Below are 22,286 nucleotides of genomic sequence, written 5' to 3'. Positions count from 1 at the left end.
TGGTCACTGCTGCCCTCTCTTGGAGAAAGGATCGAGAAACAGTTCCAGGTCAAGCCCAGTTTTTTTTTCTTTTTTTGTGGATGTAGAAGCTGTTCCGTTAGAGCCCTTTTCAGAAATAGTGCTTTTGTTGTTTTCAGCTGATACAATTTGAGTTAACCCAGTGTGCATCTGGTGTAACAGTACTTAAACTCTGATTTTTTTTCTCAAAAATAAAGTTACTAAAGCCTTGTTATTGCTGTGGTGGACTAAACCAAGTATGATGATAAGGGCTCCTTGCCTTGCCCTGTATGGGATTTACGCAGTCCTGCAGCTGTGCCTCTGCTTAACTGTGCACACAAAGGCAATCCTTGCTCTATGCAGGATGGGTTAGGGTCTGTGTACCCAGAAACTGGGGACACCAAAGAGTTCTTTCAGAGCTGAGCCCAGAAACCCTGGTGGCATATAGGGCTGATGGGCCAGGAGATAAGAGACGAGCTCTGAGTAAGGGCTGGTGTGAGTGAAGGAGGGCTTTGGACACTGGCAGTGACCTGCTGAGGGGGAAGGCTGCAGAGCAGGAGAATGGGGTAAGATGGATGTGAGTCAAGTGTTAGGGTTTTCTTTGGCTGGGAGGCAGGGTATGTGTGGCTGCCCTTTGACTCCCAACTATTGGCAGTTTTAGTTTGTGTCCTCAGGATGTTGTGTGTCTAGTCCTGGGGTGTGTGTGGGGGTAGCTGCCAGCCATCCTCTGAGAAGCAGAAGTGCACAGCCCTGTAGGTGTTTCTGTAGGCAGAGCAGATAGTTTGTTTACCTTCTCTGCCTGCTGTGTCTAGTGGAGGAAGGGTTTAAGTACAGAAATGTGACACCTTTATCAGATTTATGTCTCTCTGTTGGCTGGAGGGAAGGATGTGCTCAGCACTTTGTTGCAAATCAGTTTGGAAAACGCACAAAATTCACGGTGACTCAGGTCATTGATTACTCTTCCCTCCCTCCCTGTTTTGCTATCAACATAGAAACGTAAGTTTTGACAGCATTAAAAATCAGTTCATTTTATAATATTCTAGTAATACAAGGTCTGTTTGTGTCTCTCACCTTTTTTCATCCAGTAAATGTACCCATTGTACACTGGGTGGAGTTCAGCAAAGGCAGCCAAGCTGCCTGTGTACAAAATCTTTCATCTTATGCCTTCACTGCCTTTTCAATTCAATTAACCTGCTGATGCTGCTAACATGTGAAATGCAGGTTGAAAGCTCCTTCATGAACTATGTGATAATGCGTATAGTGGCGACTGTTGTTGCTGAGAAATGTGCAAATTTATTTCTCTAAGGTAGGACTTATTAGGGATTTATTAATTTAAATTGTAAAGATGATTGATTTTTCTCATCTCTCACATCCAGGTTCGAGATGCAGCAATAAACAGCCTTGTGGAAATTTACAGACATGTTGGTGAACGTGTAAGGGCTGATCTCAGTAAAAAAGGATTACCCCAGTCTCGGTAAGTTGAGAATGTTGTTAGGTCTTCACTATTTTTGGGCTGGTTTTTATTCCCTTCCTTCCTTCAGAAGACTTCAGGAACTGCATGATTGAACCTTTTCCCAGGATCATGGTTTGATTATTATTTTTTTAAAATCTGATAAACGCTAAGGTTTCACTTAATGCAGATTCTGTATTTTTGCCCAAGTATGCCACAGCATCTCTGGAAAACCACTAAAATTATTACAGATGTTAAGGTAACTAATTTAAGATTAAGTGAATTAACATTTTTCCTGTATGTTCTGCATATGTAGAGAGGACACTTCAGAGTAGCTTGTGTGTATGGTTTATGCAGCTTTGGCTGTTAAAGAACAAAAACTCAGAGACAAAATAATCAGTTCTAAGATTTCATTTTAAAAAAGCAACTCTCCCCCCCTCAAACTAAAAGCAGCCAAACCTATGTCAAAACCAAAACCATGTCCCTCTGCCTTTGCCATTTCAGGTGTGCTAAGAAAGCTGCTCTGCATCTTGCCTCCAGTGCTCAGGGCAGAGCATGGTTAGACCTGAGGATGGAGTAGATTGCAGCTTGTCAGTGCTCAGAGGGAAGAGGTGGTTTTGGAGGTGTAGTACACGCAGGTGGAGGCAGCACTCTTGTTCTCCAGTGAAAACATCTGCTCCTACAACATGCCTTAAAGTAATAAACTCACTGGGAAGGAATGATGAGATGTGATAAGGATCTTCTGCTCTGCTAGACCTGTGACATAAATGGGAAGGTGTCAGGGCCAAAGACAAAGGTTGTGTCAAGTTGGTTTGTAGGGGTGTGTTTTGTGGTATTTCTGCAAATAGTTAACATAGGCAAAGTGATGATGAACTGGAAATTCATTTACAATTAGCCAGATCACATCTTCAGTAATGCAGTATTTTCAATTATATCTCAGGTTTTCCTATCAACTGTTGTGTGTTGATACTGGTTTTTTTAAATTTTAAAATAATTTCCCTCCATTGACATTTTTCACTGACATTTTTGACAGTGCTCCCAATGACTTGAGTGAAGGCAAATTTGTTCTATAACATTGTAAGATGTTAGAAGATGGCTGCCCAGGGAAGTGGTGGAATCACTATGTCTGGAAGTATTCAAAAGCTGTGTGGATGTGGCACTTGAGGACATGGTTTAGTAGTGAACACAGTGATGCTGGGTTAAAGGCTGGACTCAATAGTCTTAGAGCTCTTTTCCAACCCATTTGTGATTTTATGGCTCTAATATTCCTAAAATTTAAATTCAATTGTTCATTGTGTATTTCTTTCACTTTCAAACAGGTTGAATGTAATTTTTACAAAATTCGATGAGGTCCAAAAATCTGGAAACATGGTCCAGACTTCAGTTGGTGAGTAGAAGTACTTGTATGCTCTTTTTGGTGCAATCTCCATTTGGTGAGGCATTTAAATGGATATAGAGCAAGCATTTTGTTAGGCAAAACAAGCATGGTGATTGTTCAGAAATATACACAGTGCTTTTCCAACAAATAAAATGGACATTTACTTCATCTGCTGTCTTTGTGTAGTATCAGAAGGAGAAGGAAGCATAAATTCCAAGAAGAGAAGGTGGTATTATAGCTGTCTTCTTTTCCTCTTGAGTTATGTTAGGGAAATGCATCTCCTGTTCTCAAGTCTATGTGCATGTAAATTGTTCATTAACTCAGATAGTAATTTCAGAGAAGAATTGCCTTTTCAGTTTAATGCCCTGAAAGGCCCAGAGAGTGTTCACAATAACGCAGCAGTGTTCTGTTTATAGCTTGTGTTTGTATTTTGCAGTTCCTAAGTGTGCATATTTTGCGTGTTTAGGACTGATAGTCAAAGACCCTTATCAGAGCCTTAATTCTGTCTGTCTTGTCTGAGACTAGTATTTTGCTTATTGTAATAACAAGTGTTTATTACTGTGTTTACAAATAAGCTTATGAGCTAGTAAGTAATTTTAATAGGTATGACTCCTTGTTTAACAATAGATTTTTGAATAGAGAATTCATGGTGAGGAAATGCATCTTTCTGCCAACAGCTGAGTAGAGCAGAGATGAAGAACCTAAGTTCAGTACTTTGGGTTCCTATCAAGGTCACACCCTCTGCAAGGCCAGGAGCACAGGTGGTAATGTCCTCTGTCCCCAGCCATGCCCGCCATGCTCTTGGAAGTCGAGAGCAGAGAGGTCTTGGCTCTTTTAAATTGGAAAAAATGCCTTTTTCTCTTCTGGGCACCGTTTTCTTGCCATAACCATTTTAAAATACAGTAAACTTTATTCCTGCAGAAACAATAAAAATAACTGATTTGAAAATCCTGAAGTTATAGTTTGGATTATTCAGGAATGTGATGTGTTCTCTTGTATGTTTGGGAATGATGAAGACCTAGTACTGGTTCCTGTGTAACAGAATGGGTTAAAATTATGCCTTTGCATATGGGAGAACTTTGTCTGTACAGGTGGATGAGGCTTACAGGGGCAAAAAAGGGCAGCTGACAAACAAATGTCCTTGTATTTTTTTAATAGGTGGGAGGGGAAGTAAATATTTAATCCCTTAGTAAACTTGTTAAGGTTCCCAACTTACAGGCAATTTCTCTGAAACCCTCACTCAAAATGAAGCAGATTTACTGCTGATTCAACTTCCTTGCTTTCTGCTTGGCTAGGCTAAGATGGAATATTTGTTTTGCTAGGTGTGGAATAGAATGGGCTTTCAAAAAAAGAAAAAGCAGTTTGATGCATCACTGTACTACGTAGATTGCTGTTTGGTGTTTTGAAGAGGCACACTTGTGATCTGAGATGTAGTGCTACATCTAAAGCATCGGCATGTATCAGATTTTCTGCTTTTAGGCTTAATTGAAAATTATTTTTTCTTTTATACCCCTTTGTCACTGTTTCAATGAAGGATTTACCCTTTTTGTGCCTCAAGTGCCTGAGGCCTTGTGATCCCCATCTCATGTCCTGGAGTCCATGGACAGGCTTTTAGTACTTCCCAACACAAGTACTCGTGTATTCTTCACTCTGCTTACCCTGATCTTCTGATGTCTCACTGTTCTCACTCATGCTGTAGCAAGATGCAATCCCTGGAGTCTGCGTGTGTTAGTCTCCTGTGTGGACATTGAGACAAAACAGAAGCCTGGGGGAAAAGGGAGAGTGGAGTAGAGTTAAGGGTCAAGGAGAGCAAAGGGTAGGATCTCCTGTTATTCTGCCAGAACCTTTTCATCTTCCCTAGAAGTGAAAAAGTCTATAGTTGCAGAATTAAGGTAGTTCTCATTTGTGAAGGTAATAATGATAACATTACTTATTAACATTTTTTTGTGCGTATTTGAGGGGAGGGTTCAGTTTCCCTTAGCACCATAGGCTGGTTTGTTGCTTCTTCCTTGCCCTGCAAGCGCAGCACAAATACAGTGTTACATGCTAGTCCTATCTTGTGTGTCAACAGCTCTGTGCAACTTTCAGTTTACCTTTTTGAGGTTGTGTAAGCCAGCAAAAGGAGGCTTATCTTCACCCATGGTCACAAGTTTATTATGGCCTGAAGACAAGCTAAGTTTGTCAGGTTTCTTGTGTCCCTGACACTTTCTGAACAAAGGTGACACTTTCAGCAGTTGTCAAGAGTCCCCAGGGAGGAGATATTGCTCATGCAAAAGATTTGTCTTTCTCAGGAAACAGTGGAAATAGCTCAGTCTTGTTAACCCTTTTGAGTCTGGCCGAGTGGTTGGACGGGTGAATATGTGACTCTGTGCTTTTCTGGTGGGTAACCAAGAGCAAGCTGTTGCCTGAAGGATCACTCATAACTGAGCACCAGGGTTGTGCTAATATCAACGAGACTTGAAATTGGTTGTCAAACCTGTTTTTATCACAGACCACAGTTAGGACAGCAATTGCGGCTTCTGGAATGGTGGAATATGGTAAAAACTGGACTCTTGGCTCTGAGACCACTGTTAGGGATAACAGTTTCCTCTACCAGTTCACTTTACTTTCAAGTAAAAGGAAGCAATTGCAGCAGCAGTATTTGTATATCACGAGTGCTTTGGAGTTTAGTGAGTTGCTCTGAGTTGTTAATGGTGTCGTATCTAAGGATTCCCAAGACACAAACAGAAATCTTACACAGACTACTAGAAAAGTTGCTTAAAATAATAGGACATTTTCTTAACCCAAAGAAGAAACCTAATGAATCAGCTCTAATCAGACTGCGAATTTCAAGTCCCTGAAAATAATACACGTTTTGGATTTGCTTGTCTTCCTATACGGTGGTCCGTTAGCACTTGTTTGAGTTTATCTTGAATTGTTTGGGTGGTTTTGTTTTTCTTTTTTGGGTTTGGTTTTTTTTTTTGCTAGGCATTGTTTTTATCATTTAGTAACTCAAGAATCGAATGCATAGTGGGCTGGGGGAGGTTTGCATAGTAATCTGAGGTGTTTCATTAAATCGGAGGTGGTTTTGGCATGCCCAAGTATGCTGCTTGTTGCTAGGCTACCAGCAGCCCTTATAGCTAAAATATGGAGTTAAAATCCATGCTGGATTTCTCGATGATTCTCAGTGCCTCTCTGTTTTGTTATTTGGCATATAATTAGTCAGCCTCTTGAAGCAAAAATTATAGTTTTTCTCCCTTTGGGCTTTCAGCAAGCTAATTATTTTCTGTGTAACTGCTTTTGCTAATTATGCAGATGCCTTATTCCCCTGGGACAAATACATTTTCAGCATGAAAGAGCCAATAATTGCCAGCTAGTCAGCTGCTGTCTTCGAGTGGCATTATGTGATGATCTTTAGTTGGATGTGATACAGAGAGAGGCTATTGGACAGAGACTCAAAGAAATTCATGCTGTGTAGTATTATCTGAAAGGACCTTAACATAAAGTGTACAGATTTTCCATAGATTTGAGCTGACTTGGAATCAGATTTGGACTCAGTTTATAATCAAGTTTCAGTACAGATTAAGAGTAAAATTAATTATCTACTGAAAAATAGTCTGACAGGAACTGATGACCCAAACCAAAGCTATTAGTGACCAAAATGTTTTTGTGTGTTTTTTATGCTTTTGATCATTGTGATATCCTAATATGATATTATTTGATGTAAACTTTCATTTTTTTATATAAGTCACACAATTTTTGGGAGATGTGTTTATATTTGTGCATGCAGGGATATTGTGGTGGTGTTCCTGTGTGCAGGGAGGGCATTGAACTTTCTTGTTCATGCTGAATTTTGACTTGGAAGAGCAAGATTTAGGGACAGTGGAGGTGTTAGTGGTCTTGGGCTGGAAGGAAATCAAAGCAGGAGATCTTAAAGCCAGAATTCTTGAGCTGAGATCTCTCCCCCACAGATACTTGCACAGAGTAAGATGAGGGGAGGATGCAATTTTGGTAGTTGACTGCATGAGTGTGTGTTCTAAGAGTAAGCAAGTTAATTAAAACAGTGCTAAAATAAAAGATGGGATAATTTCAGTTACTGAAAACCTATGAAGAAGGAGCAATGCTGCTTTTCAGTAGAACTACTTTTATATTTGAGAGGGTGTATAAGACAAACTTGCTATTTACTAAATGAATTCTGTTTGTGAAGTTGAGAACTTGGAGTCAATTAGAGGAAAACTGGAGCTGTTTTAGATTCCTGTGTTTTGCTGGTAATAAAGCTGAGTGATTGAAAACTATTTTGATATTTATTATACAGAGGAAAATCACCCACATTTGCCAAGTATTGCATTGCATCTGGGGATGGAATATTGTTTGTTTGTCAACACATATCCGAGCAGCAGAACTGCAGATGGGAACAAGGAACAACTGTCTGTGATAACACAGATATTTTGAACCAATAAATGCTGCGCTGTGGTTTTTTGCATTCATACCTCCTTGTGCAATTTAATTTCCATTATGGCTTGCTCTCTATTAATACAGTTTTCAAGTTGAAATAGGAAGTGAAATAGAAAATTGATTTCATTGAGTCAGCATTTTTAGGGCATGAAAAAAGCAGGTAAATACCTCTTCACCTGTGTGGGAGCTGAGAGAGCAGTCACATCTGAGTGATGTTTGAATGAACACCATTAACTGATAATATGTCCTTGTGGAAGGTCTAAATAGACAAGAGGATCTCTACTTCTTTCTAACAGCTTTGTAAATAAGCACAGAGCTGAAATTCTCAAATGTAGAGGGGGGGGTGAGCAGGCAGGCAGAGGGGGGCACATGGAGCTCAGCTGAATGCTGAACAGGCTTTTATTTTGGAGGAGAGGTGGCAATAGCCTGCTAGGTCACACAGCGAAGTGGTGTAGGAGGGTGGTGAGTTTGCTGGTGGTTAAGTTGCTGAGAGACATGTACTGAGAGACATGTACTGTGGGGCTGCTCCCGAGCACAGTGCCCTTCCCCAGCAGCTCCCCAGCACCGCAGAGAATGACTACAGGGAAAGGTAGGTGCTAGTGAATGTGCCACGGGGATGGATGTGTTTATTTGTTAGTGTCTGAGTATTCCACTGCTCTGTTTATTTTTAACGGTGTGAAGAGGCTGAAGCAATCTTGCAGTAAAAGTGGAACTTTAAAAAAAATACTGTGCAAGCATCTGTAGCCTGATGGCATCGAGCTCCATTTAGATTCTATAAAATATGATTAATCATCTCTATGATGGGGTGAAGGAAGAGGATGTGTGCATATATAAAGGACCAGAACAGGTTGAGAGAGGTGAAGGACATGAATTTTCAGAAACCCCTCCTGGTCTGTGCTGTTTTTGAGTGATCATTGAGACTTCCATTTCCTAAATGTTTCCTTTTGCAGCATCAGTTGGGAAGATTATTTAAATTGGTTATGAGTACTTCTGAATTAGCAGCGAATCACAGTTCCGAGAATGTGGCAAATAGAGACATCGCTTTTTTTTTAATCCATGTTTTTGTGTTTTAACTGCATTTCTGTAACAGAAAGAATATCTGTGGTAGTCGGTGAGGCTGGATGGGACTAGGTGAGATGGAATGGTAGAGAAGCTCTCTATCTGTTTACCTGAATTAATTTACAGGAGGGAAGCATATATTGTATTTATTTTTGGTACATAAGAAGCCTATGTTTTTCGTCTGAGCTTTCAGAGGAGATGACTTGCTAGCCATCTTTGGAAAAGCTGCATTTTCTTTCTTCCCCCTTTTCTCTCGATTCAGTGTACCTTTTTAAAACCCTTACTATACTGTGGATGTAGTAGATTAATTTTAGGAAGTCTGAGTAGGTCGGTATCTGAATTTTATAGACCTTGGTTTTGTACTGATACTGTCTCAAGGTATGAGTTAATTGGCAGCTTTTTTTTGTAGCAGAATGTGGAAATCTCCTGGGCAAATTGAATGCTGTGGAATGAATACTGCATGTTACCATGTGTGCCAGTTTTATGGACAGTTCTTTATTTTATCCTTTTGCAACATTACGTTTTCCAAGGCAACGACTGCATGCATTTTCAGAGGAAGCAGTGGATGCATGTGTGTGGTGTTCCTTGTTCACCATCAGTAAATGTCTCCCAGTGCCAGGAAATGAACACAGAAACCTGTCCGGGCTGGTTTTCCTCCTCGTGAACTGTATCACCTGTCAGTGGATAGTGTCACCATCTACAGCTGAGAGACATTTGCACTCTGGCTCCTCCTGTTCAGGTCAAAAGAGGAGAACAGAATAATCCATGATTTTTCCAAAGGTGCAAGCGTGTTAAATAATTAATGTACTTCATTGCTTATTAAAGAAAACAAGCAAGTATTTGTTGTTGTCAATGAAGCATGATGATTTCATCCTGCTGGGAACTTCTCAGCTTTAAAAGATCGATTGATGGGATGAAGAGCCTGGGACAGTGGTCCAGCTGGTCTTATCAGTTGGGTAATGTCTGACCTCCAGATCACTGTTGGTTTTCTGAACTGTTGTAGTAGCAAATATCAGAAGAAAAGTAAGCGTGTAAGTTGTAGTGTTACTGTGAATTCTGGATTAAATCCAAAATACCTTGACCCAGGATTTCCTTGCAAAGAAGACCAGAGTTACTCTGGTTGTGTGTGTTTCATCACTTCCCCAAAGCCTGATGGTTTATATGAACACAGAAATGCTCTTCTGGCAAAGCTTTGGTGCAATTAAGCAGAACCACTTTACTACCAACAACACTAACAGATGTGCACAAAATACAGGCTAAAGAATGAGATACTGCTGTTCAGTATGGGCTTCATGAGCAAAAGAGTAACATTCACCTTTCCATTAACACTGATGGAAGTGAAATGCATGAATGTCCTGCACATCTTGAGATGAGCTTCTTCATGCAGGCCTGTTCTGTTCTTCCCCATTGGTAAAGTACCGTGTGGATCTGAGTGACCTCAGTGGTTGCCTTGGACACATGCAACTTGGAACACATTGCAAGGATGAGTTTACTGTCCAGTGTCCATAAAGAATTAGAATGAGAAACTCCTACACCCTTCCCATGGAAACTGCAGTAACATCTGGTACACCTGCAGAGGTGATCACAATTCAGGAATGCTTAGTAGTAGCTGTTTTCTCTGGTATGGTCTTTTCCTCCTAACTCTTTCACATGTTTTGAGGTCAGGTTGGTTTCACATCGAAAAGAAAGCCTTAAATTTGCAGTGGTCATTGTCTTTAAAATTTCTGCACCAGTTTCCTGGTATCTTCTGTGCTGCTTTTCACAGCTGGCTGTTCTTTGTAGATCTTCTGTCAGAAAGAGCTTGGGGTCAAAGCTGGAGCAATATTAACTCCAGTGACATTTTTACATGAAAGGACTAACTAAATCTTATGGTTTTGATTGCTTAGCTTTGTCATTTATGGTACACAGAATCTTGCAGGAGCACATTTATCAGTAGGATGGTTCATACATGTGCCTTTGCACACACATATTGATCACTGTGAATATAGCAGTAATTTTAAGTCAGCCTTTTAATTCTCAGCAATTCTCTGAGAGATGGGAGTACAAGTTATTCAAATATCCTAGAGGAAGACTGGCACACTAAAGGGCAATCTGGTGTGAATAAAAAGTATCCCATAACTGTATACTGTGCAGGTTCATGAAGTTTATTTGGGTTGTGTTTGTGTTTCACGCACACTGACTTCAACACTTGTTGAGGGTGCACAGTAGAGTACTTCAGTGTGCACAAGTGAAGGTATCACAAGCTTTCTGCCGCTATGAAAATAATTACAAAATTGTTCTTGACACAGAAGTCCTTGCCTGAGGCTCACAAATAGTTCAGTTTCCAAGAAAGTGGTGGAGGAGTAGGTGTCTTTACTTTCCCCTTTCCATGTACTGGCTGAGTGCAGGGTTCTGGAGAGTATTCTCCTAATAACTACTTTTAAATGAATGCTCTGGGCTGTTTTTATATAGAATCACTGTCCCAGTTAGAATTCAATTGGTGTCCTTAATCAGCAGCCTCAGCGGTGGCCAAAGACTGCTTGGGGAAGAGATGAAATTTCTTTCACCTCTGGTAGAGCACTTTGATGAATTCCTGTGCTGCTGCTCTAAATTTATTTGATGATATTTGTTTTCAGGTTGAGCATGTAACAAGTGGTCTGAGTTTAGCTGCTGTAATTAGCAGCCTCTGAGGACAGCAGTCATTCTATTGTAATTGGTGAAATACAAGATAGGCTTTCAGGGGCAATAAAAGTACATGAAACATGTATTTCTCCTACCAGCAACAAAGAACATCCCTGTCCTTGTATATTGTAACCACAGTAGCTGTAGCTTCCATAATCGTGAGGTTTTCTGTAAGTATCTGGACTGAAAAGCACCGGGTTGATTTCTAAAGAACCTGAGACCAAATGCTTGGAGGGTTGAAGGTCTTGTATCTAGTTACTTTGCATTTTCAGATCATTGACCTTGGGCTGGATGAGATTGGACTGCTGAGTCCATTTTGGAGGAAGACTTACTAATACAGATGGTATATCCGGTTTTAACATGCAGTGGTAGAACAAAACCTGCCGTTACAGCCATGTGAGTCAGGGGCATGAAGAGGAGGACCTTTTGTCAAAATGCAGGAGTGGACAAGTGCTGATCTGTTACTCCAGTGGGAAGTACAGTGGAGGCATTGTCTGTACTTGGCCCTGGTCTGGCATTACACTGCCTTCCTCCTCCATTATGTTTGGCTGAAGTATTTTGTTTGTAGCTCAGATATAGCAACGTGAAGTAGAGCAAAACTGAGCTATAATAAGTAAATGCATCCTATTTTTGTAGTATTAAGACAGCAAATACTGCATAATGACTGGGTTTCTTCTGCCTGCTGAAGGAATTAATTCTGCCCTGCTGCTCTGTCAAAAGAATCCTTTTGTTGCATTGTGCAGAGCAGTTTGAGTCTCTTTTTTTGTTTATTCCCCTGAAGCCCCAAAGCTGCAGACAGCCCTGAATAATCCTGGCTAGGTTTACACCCCACGTGTAGCCTACAGGGATCTCACTGCAGACAAATCTTCGTGAGGAAAGCTGCTAATGGCTGCTGCTTTGCAGTTGGCCTTCAGAGTCCAGCCAGGTGGATTTTAGCACAAACAATGCACTGCAGAGGAAAAGAGAAATACCTTCATTCACAGTAAAGTGTCACCTGAACTGCTTTTCTCAAGAATGGCAAAACCTTATGGCAACCACATTTCCAGAGCTGCTGCCCTTCCTGTGACAGACCTAACCTGCCTTCCCTCAGAGCTTGTCAGTGCACCACAAAATCCTGTAGATGCTTGACATAGGTGTTTCTGGAATTAGATGCAGATGCTGATATCTAAGGAATATGAAGAATATCTGGGCTTCATTGGAGACAAATGCTTAGATGCAGAGGTAGGAAAGATAAATTTACACTATTTTTTTACTCCAGATCTGCTCTCCTTGGTACTTATGGACTCTTTCTAATAATTTCAGTGGGAAATAAACAGGAATGAGAAATGTAAATTGCTGGTAGACTGTGCTGTAAACAGCCTCGTTATGAATATTTTAGGCATGGCAGCTCCTAGTCTTCCATAGGGAAGGGGGGATAGAAGTTTTAGGTATGAAACATTGTTGGCACTGCTTCATAAACTGCTAATGTTTACGCAGTTGGCAGCTTCGGTGCTGCATTCACCCCCATGTAATGACACTGTTCCCCTTGGCTGTTGTGTGGGTAGAGGAAAGATGTGTACATCTTTAAGAAATGCATGTCTTCCTCATACATCTCTCCTGAGTAATGGGACTCCTGTCTAGTGGAGTGCTGGCTCATAATGAGACCTGACATTTCTAATTAGGGCTTCTTTATGAAGAATGGGTCTAACTCTGTATTCCATCATTTATGTTTCTTCCCCTGACCCCCCCCGCCCCCCCCCAGCTCCTGCTAGGGATCAGGGGCACTCCTGCAGGCAGCCCTGGAGAGGCAGGGCTGGGCATACTTCTTCCTGCTGTAGCTCTGCCAGTGCACTTCAACTCAAATTTATGCTCCTGCTGTTTGATATCTGTGCTGGGCAGGATCTGAATCTGCAGAGGGTTCTAATCACACAGAGCTTCTGTGATGTGGAGGGACAGCCATGCTCCTTTTCACTGGAGACTTAAATAAGATCTGATCCCAAGCTTCCACAGGCAAAATATTTATGCACCAGCTCACTGAAACTTATTCTCTACATCCTCCCCTTAAGAAGCTCCATACTTGTCTCTAGTGCTTTCCTAGAGATGTCTTTTTTTTCTTTTTTTTTCTTTTTTTCCTTTTCTTTCTTTTTCTCCTTTTTTTTCTTCTTTTTGATGTGTGTGCAGAAGTTTGTCTCACAGCAGTGGATTTCTCCAAAGACTCTGTATTGGGTCTTTGTATGCACATTGTACTCCTTGCTTGCTGCTTCCCTTCATGTTGCTCCCTGAAGCCTATTTATTATCATGGGCTCTAAAGCAGTCTTGTCCCTATTCTTGTTTGTAGCAGCATAGTATAAGGAGCTCTGTTCACTCTCCCTGAGAGTGTGGGAGATGTGACAGGATACTGGGGCCTTGGGAGCTTTGTGACACAGGTGGATTGTGCCAGGTACTGTGTCTTTTGCATAAAACAGACCAGGCGTTCCATCAGCTGCTTCAGGGCCCCCAGTGTGAGCATGTGTGGTTTGGTCCTTTCCACAGCTGCCTCCCAGGAAAGCTGGATCACAGAGCCATCTGAAACAGCATGTTTTACATGCCCTTAAAATGGTAAATGGTTCCAGTTAGAGGTGAGAATGTACCTGAGCTGTGTTTGATGGTGCTCTGCACCCTTGGCCAGTGATGATCTGTCCAGTGTTTGAAAGCAGCTGATCTCCTCTCCCTCATGGCATGGAAGGGGTTTCTGTGAAACTATACATCGGACAAACTCTAGTAAAAGCCTGTGATGAGCAGCTCATCTTTTAAATTTTGGGCTAGAGTCATGACTTTCCTGTACCTATAATGTGTAGACCAGTAATTCCAGAAAACCTCTCAATTAGAAGTAAGATTTTTTTTCACTAAGAAATTTTAAATTTGTTTTCTGCAAATTCCAGTAGTCTGCGTACTTGAGGGACTGAGAGGACAGCCCTATGCTTGGTTTTTTTTCCCATGAGTTGATTTTTTTCTCACTTTGAAGATAATGAAGCACTCGAACAGGTTGCCCAGAGGATCTTCATCCACAGAGATTCTTAAAATGAGCCTGGATGAGGCCTTGAGCAATACAACTTTGTCAGCCCTGCTTTTGAAAGGAGATTGGGTCACTTGATCTTCAGAGGTCCCTTTTAACCTAAATTATGCTATTATTTCATTTTTCCTCCTGCAGGAGGCAGTAGTTATGGAAGACCTTTAAACTGATTCCGTGGTTTTTTTTACTCAGTACTTTCTAGCTGTGTGTGCCAATAAGCTGAAGAAAAGGTTTGCCAGTGTCATTTGAGATTGTGTCTGTTATGCAGCACTTCAGTTTATCAGAGTGGTAACAGGGCTAAAGGCAGAAGAGAATGTGACCTCAGCTAACAACACAGCCTGATGTCAGCATGAAAAGGCTGCAAGCCACAACAGAGGCACTTCTATAAATGGCAGCCTGTATCATTTAATGCACATCCTCTGCTGATTTAGTGTTATGCTAGAATAGGTGATAATGCTTCACTTTAGTTTTATTGGTCTGTCATCAGTGTGACTGTCGAGTTGCACACAGACGTTTTCAGTGAAGCATTAAGATGCAGATTGCTCCTTGATTTTAATATTAAGAATTTAAAGCCTGATATTTAAATGTGGGTATATTCTTTTTGTTTATCTGAAGAGCAGTTTGCTACAAATTAGTAGGTGAGCTGTACTTTGTTCCATTTAATCTTCATGCCATTCTTCAAAATACTATTTTTAGGAGTCTTCTGAGCCTTTACTTGTAATCATAAGCTTTATTTTGCAGACAGAGCTCTGTGTTCCTCTTCCCTGTGCAGACAACTTAAATATTTCTTGTAACTCAGGATGTTTGAATGCATTTTCTTCATCTCAGTCAAGTTTTTGACCTTCTTTCCTTTTAGTATTTGGAAAAGGAAGCTTAAGTAAACCTGATTTAAATGTAATCTAGATGACAAGAAGAAATCCCCACCTCAACAAACCCACCCCTATTCCAGGCAGGAATCATCACTAGTTCTTTGTGTCAGTGGGAGGGGGTTTCCAGATGCATTAGAAGGACCCTGTTTCAATATTTAAAAACTATAACCAAAATTACTGTATAAAAAGAGGGACTGGAAGTTCTCCAGCCCATCTTCTCAGTTCTGCTTTTCAGTGAACACTTCATCAATTCAGTCTTCAGGTTGTAAAGAGGAGGGAGTGTGTAGTGGGGACCCTTGAAGCTTTGCATGGGAAAAGAGGCAAAGGCAAACAGTTCAAATTTATGCTAGTTGAATCATTGACTTCTTATGGATGTTATGTAAAGGTGTTACTGAAATTCATGCCTCACAGTTAAAAAAACCTCATCTTACTTGATTTCAGTCTCTGAGCAAAACTAAAAGTGACTCTATAGTTGTCTGTTACGTGCTGCGCTTCACATGTGCCAGTTCCTCTGTTTGCTAATTCTTCTTTAAGTGAAGGCAAGCACAGATGGTTGCTAAAGAGAACCAGATGATTTGCCAGCATGGTGGTGTGTTTGCAGGAGTGGGAATTGGACAGGCCTAAGGCTGCTTTGCTGTCATTGCTTTGAGATTTAAATTTTCATTTAGAAAGTTGAAATTCCTGTGTTTTGTCACCATCTTTAGTTTGTGATATGATTTATTTATGGTTTTTTTTAATTCTAGCAAGATGCTTGATGAACTTTCAGTCGTTTGTTGTTAAGAAGCCATGCTTGTTACCTGTTGAGCCTAAATGAGAATGGGACAAGAATCAGATGTGAACAGAGAAGTTCGTGTAGGACATGCATTAATTCCATAAGAGACTTAGGGGTTCTTCTCTCCATAGCGCCAGGAGGCAAAGTTGTTCTCATCCTTTCACAGACTCTTCAGACTAAATCATGCCAAGAGACTCTCACCAGAGGGGCAGCACAAGTGTAATTTCATCTTTTTAGCTCAACTGACATAGTTTAGCTGGACTGAACGCCCTCTGGGTGCTGGTTAATATGCAGGCTAATGGTTCAAAACTTGCTTCCCTGGCTGGCTTGTGGCTTCTAAGCATGGATTCAGTGTTTGACAGCATCTAGGAAGCTGATGGGATGTGTACTATATCAAATGAACCAGGCTGCTGCTGGTCAGTGATTGCTGCAGGCTGCCTCAGCAGTACAAATAGTAAATAGCTGTTTTGTAACTGAGACATTCAATTCCAGTCTGGACAAAATAATAATTCTTGCTACTGGCATTTAAAGGTGAGTGATCTGTAAGGGTTACCTCCTGTAAGGGAGGTGAGAATTTCAGGTGGCTAAAGCTGGTTAACTTGTTAGCTTCGGATGATCCAGGTTCTCATGTTTTGGGTGGCCTCCAACCTTTTTTCTCTCTGATACCAGGAATGAACTGGAACCTGGTTAAGCAGTTGGCTACATATAAAGAATAATCACGCCTAGACAGAAATTTCTTACTGCTATAGTACGTGCAAGTGTACAGGACCTTCAGCACACTTGCTTGTGAAAGGATTGAAGTGGTCAAGCTGTGAATGTTTCTTGCCTTCTCCAGAAATGCTGGAGCTTTATGCTTTGAGCATAGAATTTGGGTTTAAGGATTTGATAAGACATTATTTTCTCCTACACTTTATTCCTATTTCTTCTGAATTTTGTTTGCATCTGGAGGCAGGGTGCTGCTCGCTTGCCCCTGTGTTCAGTTTGCAGTAACAGCTGCTGACAGATGGCAGTGCCCTGTGAGCATTCCCTGTTATTTGTGTTGAACAACAAGGCAGCAGCAGCCTATGTTGCCTGCTAAAAATTACTGAATTGGGTGGAGAAAGATTTATGCAGCTTTTTCTTCTGCAACTTGGCCTACTCGACATTTTCTGATGTGTTACTACTGATACACTTTTTTTGTTTTCCTTGTGTTACAGTTAACTATTCATACCATTTTTTTTTAATGTTAGTTCTTCATACTGGTTCTTCAGATCGTTTAAGCAATGCCTGGAAACACCTGCTAATAATAAAAACTTGCTAGTTTGGTGCTCATATCTGCCTCCTTTCACACCTCCTCTGTGCTATTACCACTTCCATACCTGATAGTGTTTGAGTCATGGAGTTTGTGAGCATTTTTTAGTGTGTCAACAGATAGTAATCCTGCCTGTCAGAGTGAGTATTAACACTTACTTAAATGGAGCATAACACATGGTCACTCCTGCTTCTGGTTTGTGAAAATGCAAAGCAAATGCATAAGAGTCTGGAATCTGGATGTTGATCCCAAGCACTATTATAGTTTTAAATGAATTTGCTTACTTACTAAGATCCTTTTACTTTGTGAATGGATAAATAGAAATAGTGAGTCTCAGCTGTCCGTTTTTACAACAGGGTCAATTGTGCTTTGGCACAGGTGATTTTGCACACCTGTGAGTCACTGTGAAAGCCCCAAAGTTGAAGGTTCAGAAATGAAACTCTCAGATGAAATCTGCAACTAGTTGTTACCACTTGAAGATTGGTTTCGGTATCTCTTCCAGCTGGTATAAGGAAGGTCTTGTTGTCACCTGGAATCTTGATGTTGCTACACAATTAATAAATACAAACCACCAAATAGATGTTACTTGTATATAATACATATGCATAGCTTTGCTCATGTGAGTGGAAGGCTGTTGTGAAATGAACGATGTAGAAGAACCTGTATTTTCCTTGTTACATTTTACTCTGTAACACACATTTCATTTTTAAGAATTTAGTCCCATTTTTTTAATTCTCCCCATTCCTGAGTCTGAAATGAAATGCGTTTAAAATAAAACATTTTGATTCTTTGACATGTGTAAGTTTCTTTTGTTTGTGCTCTAGAATGTAAGTTCTAGGTGTGTCTGAACACCTTACAGCCCATGAGAGACAAATTACCTTTAATAACCTTGAACTCAGACTTTTTCTTGTCACGCGGTACACAGACGTGTTACAGAGCATTGTGTATTTGAGTGAGGACCTGCAGGAGGGGGTTCACTGAATGAGCTCACCCTTACAAGGAAAGATCATCCATTTTGCCTCTGGTGAAAGAAAAATTGTGCTCTTCTGCACCTCCTCTTCTCTGAGTCATGCCTTTTCTCCTGTACAAGTGAGTGGAAGATGACAACAAAATGATCTAAAAAGAAAGACTTAATAAAATTGGGATATAAGAAATCATGCAAATGTGAGGAAGTGTCATACTCTGATTTCAAAGGCGCTTCAAAGAGCTTTCCTTCCCTCAGTTCTTGACACCTCTGTGACCTGATGGCTGCAGATAGTTACCTTGGGGTCATTATCTTCAGAGCAAACTTAGGAAACAAATTTCTTCTTCCCAGTCATTCTGGTAAACTTGGGTTCAGGGAAAGATTTCATCAGTACTAGTGCACTGTAAAAGGCCCAATAAGTACTTCAAGACCATTGTCTTAACCTGGGAACCTGTTACAGAGTTTTCAAAATAAAATGTCTCAGACATTATCCCTATTTTATTTTGTTGAATAACCTTGAAAGGAGCCTGTTTTGGATTAAAACAATCTGTTAGTTTTTGTTGTTACTCCTGATTAAGATATATACTCAAATGTTGTTCTACTTGGTTTTGCAGTTGGTTGCCCATGTGGTCTCTTCTATTCCTAGCTGGTAGGGTATTAGAATAATATGAATCTGTGCTTCTCCTGGTGGCTTCTATGTTTATATAGTAATCAGTCTGCTGAAAAGGGGATAGCTTGCTTCTAGGAGCTGAGCCTTTACAAGGGCTACACTTTACAGCTTGCAATTTAGGAATAAAGTGTGTCATGAGGAGATGCAGCTCTCTACAGCATAGACAAATCAGTGCAATGGGGAGGAAGCTGCTATCTAATTTGTCCATTTGCATTATCATCGCAGTGATCTTTCAGGGTCACAGATGTACAAAGTCACTGTGCCAGCCAGACTTGCCTTAGGGAAGAGAGAGATCTCAAGCTGCTTAGAAAATGGTTCCTTGTATTAATAAAGTATTATTTTCCTTCTAGTTTTGACTTGTTAACTTCTTTAAGACTTGCATTGAGGCAGCAAGTGTGCCTGTCTGAAACCAGAAATCAACATAGATGGAAATCAGTTGGGTTTAGGTATTCTGTGATGATAATGATTTCAGTAACTTTTCTGAATGAGGAAGGACTTACACAAACAGTGCTCACCACCTTGTCTCAATCTTGTTCCACATCAGCTACTCCAAGTTGACAGAATCATCTGTGAGAAGGTGTCAGTGCCAAAGAAAGATGAGTGATTTTGACTTTTTTCCCTAGCAGTGGTGAAAATGGCTATGCCAGGCTTTTTTTAGAATCAGTGTTCCCAGCTTTTCCATGGGAGCCTCTTTGATTTTTAATGTCTCCAATTCCATCAGCATTTGTTTTGTGAAGTCTTTAATGAGTAGATCTAGATGTTTAACTGGGTTGTGATTAGTGTTTGTATTCTTTGTGGTAAATGTGAATGATTCTGCTTGGCTTAACTTTCTTTCTTTAGGGCTAAGTTAGATTGTATTACCTTACCCTTGCCATAGCTTAATAGCATCTCAAGGGCTGTTACTTTGGCTCAGCTGGTGTCTTATAACTTGTTAAGCAGGAATAATTTGATCATGCATCTGAGTCCTGAGGCAAATTCATCCTTCGTTTTCACTTGACAGACCTTGCCCTTGAACCAGAGGAGATCTTTTGCTTTCTCGTAAACGTTTATTCAGAGCTTCCACCACCTCTTACCAAGTTTTGAACTTGGTTTAAATTATGAGATTAAGGTCAAGACTTGTCTGCCCTTAGTCCCTTCCTTTAGTTGTTCTTGTGGGTAAGATGGTCTCAGAGTTAGAGTCAAATGGTACAGGAGATACAGCAGAGAAACAGGTAGAGTTCAGTTCAGAGGAACTGAGATTTTACTGGTCTGCTACAACACATTTTTTCAATTCCAATTTCCTATTTGATCCTGACATATTGTCATTTTATGCAGTGAGTAGCTTTATGTGGGGAAACTGGTTTCTTTGTCTTTCTTTCTTGAATAGAGCAGCTATGGAAGTCTTTTACTGTGCACACAGTGTGTGGGAAGAAAATGGGATGGTTACTAAAGAAGTCAAATGACCAGCTGTGGTATCAGAATCAATGATTAAGTCCAACTTTCAGTCATGGCAGATGGTTTTGGATGGCTGGACAAGGTTAAGTTTTAACTAGGTGCAGAGACCTGAGGATGGTTGGAAAAGGATGCTGAGCCATGGGGAGACAGTGAACAGCAGCACTGACTGAGGCCAGATAAAATGGGTAGGGCCAGATTATGTTAAACAGACTGATTAGGACACAACTGCTTGCATTTCTTTAACTGCCCTTTTTCTTTTAAAAGAGAAGGAGGGAGATATTTGTGCTTATTTTTCTTACAAAGTCTGAATAATAGTAATTATTTTTACCTATGCTGTGACTGCATTATTTATACTGCAAGCTCTTTGGGAAAGGTGCTTTCTTCCTTGTAGCACATTAGAGTTCCCCTGCTTTCTCAGGGTTTCATATTGCCTCTGAAATATAAATATCAAATTTAATAGACTGAAGTAATTAATGACAAAAGGAAGGCAAGTTTCAGCAATGTCTTGACGCTACCTTTGTATCTGCTTTTCTTCCTCTGAGTATGACTGCTTTATTTGCTGTACCTAATGATGATTCCTTATGGGGAAGAATATGGATGAAGGAGCTTAGATCTACCTTTTGTTTTAAAGGTGTTGGGGAGTGGAGGAAACAAGCTTCAGGAAAACAGAAGCCCTGCTGACTGTTAATATTTTATAAGCTGTGATACATTTTTGGCTTTGGTGCTTTTTTTCCCATGACTTCTTTTCCTTGAGCCCATGGTTTTCTTAAATTGAGGCTTTGAAGGACTGATGAGGAAGGCCAATGAAACGTATAATTCTAAGGAATTGGAGCTTTCCTCTTGTAAATCAGGCATACAGACCATGCTTATATTTGAAGCTGTATTAAATATCAGTCTGATTCTTTTAGGTTCCGGCAGCCAGCCACATGGAAACCATATGCTGTACTGAATTATCTGTCAAATGGACCACTACTTGATGTACTAAAACCTCTCCATGCTCATTTGAAACCATAAGAAGAAAATCTGAGATAATAGCAGCTTTAAAAAAATCCTGCAAAGTTCTGCATGCTCTTGGATTCACCTTCATCCGAAATGTATAGAGCTGGAAGCAGAATTTAGCCTTATGTGATGGTGATTAAATAAAGGAGATTCTATACTCTGAGACATCTTCTGGCATGTGCTGTAATTCTGGCTTTTCTGCATGACCTGACGTCAGCTTCCTCATTTGTATTTGGCCTTTGTTTCCACTGTGTCAAAAAAGTGGAACTAATCCTATCTAGATAATACACAAATCTGTGCAAAGCAGTATTATAAGTTATTGCCAGTGAACATCCATTCTAAAAATTACTGAACAAGCATTTTTTAACTAAAAGTAAAACCTGTATAACATTATATACTAGTTTCTGCTTTTACATCTGAAAAAACGCCATTTTTAATGCTACCATTGAAGTCACTGGTCTTGGGTGATCATAAGTAAGATTTTTCTACAGTGATCCTGAGAAGAGGAAAATACAAGCTATTAATTCACTGTGTTTATTATCTTTTGAGATGCTGGGGTTAAAAACCAAATGGGCTTGGTTGTTGGGAAACCATTGCTTCCCTTTGCCGGTTTCTGCCAAAATGACTATGATGTGAGCAGGGAATAGGTGTTTCTCACCAGCTCTAAGGGATTGCTGGTCTGAGCTGTGGTTCTGGTTGAGTGTGGCCATGTAGACATTGCAAAAGCTGGAATGGGCTGCAAACATTGGCACTGGTGTACTGGTGCTGAAGCATGGTTTGTAAGAACCTGTGTGCATGCAGCTTTATCAAAGGCTCTGCTTGCTCAGCTGAATTGAAGTGGTGGGGAGACAAGAACCAGGTTCTTAAGTCCTACTTTTATTAGTTAGGAGTAGGCAGAAACTTGTGATTCTTAGTGCATCAGGAGAGTGCTTCAGCAGCCAGTCAGAGCTGCTGAGTGCTCCAAAGAAGTAAGTGTCAGCATCAAGTCTGGTTCCCCATCCCTTTCCTTTGCTAACAGCTGCAGTTGATGCTCTGGAGATGACACAGCCAACTCCTTAACTTAGTTGTCATTGTGACAGGAGCTCAGAGGCATCTCAAACCACTGTTTGGTAACCATTTCTGGCTACAGAGCGTAGCCTGGATCATAAAATTCAAGTTTGAATTATTCTTAAATAAACAAACTTGTCTGTACACTTTGCTTGTCTATGTGTCTTCACAGTCTATAGTAAAATGCATCTTTATAAAGATGAAGTATTTATTTATGGTAGAAATTTCTG

General features: G+C 40.5%; 1 protein-coding gene across 15 annotated transcripts in view; it reads left to right on the top strand.

Annotated features, from left to right (window-relative positions):
* The window catches only part of CLASP1 (cytoplasmic linker associated protein 1), a 171,129-nt gene that overhangs the window by 48,236 nt on the left and 100,607 nt on the right, over positions 1-22,286 (top strand). For all 15 annotated transcript variants that reach the window (XM_085066926.1, XM_085066924.1, XM_085066927.1 and 12 more), the window contains exons 7-8: positions 1,374-1,471; positions 2,767-2,834. In XM_085066926.1, coding sequence (XP_084923052.1) covers positions 1,374-1,471; positions 2,767-2,834 — 166 coding nt within the window. The remainder of the gene's footprint in view (positions 1-1,373; positions 1,472-2,766; positions 2,835-22,286) is intronic.

Source organism: Lichenostomus cassidix, chromosome 7 (assembly GCF_008360975.1).
Source record: "Lichenostomus cassidix isolate B80296 chromosome 7, HeHo_3.0, whole genome shotgun sequence".
NCBI classification, from domain to species: Eukaryota; Metazoa; Chordata; class Aves; order Passeriformes; family Meliphagidae; genus Lichenostomus; species Lichenostomus cassidix.
This window is presented reverse-complemented; position numbering and strand designations above follow the sequence as displayed.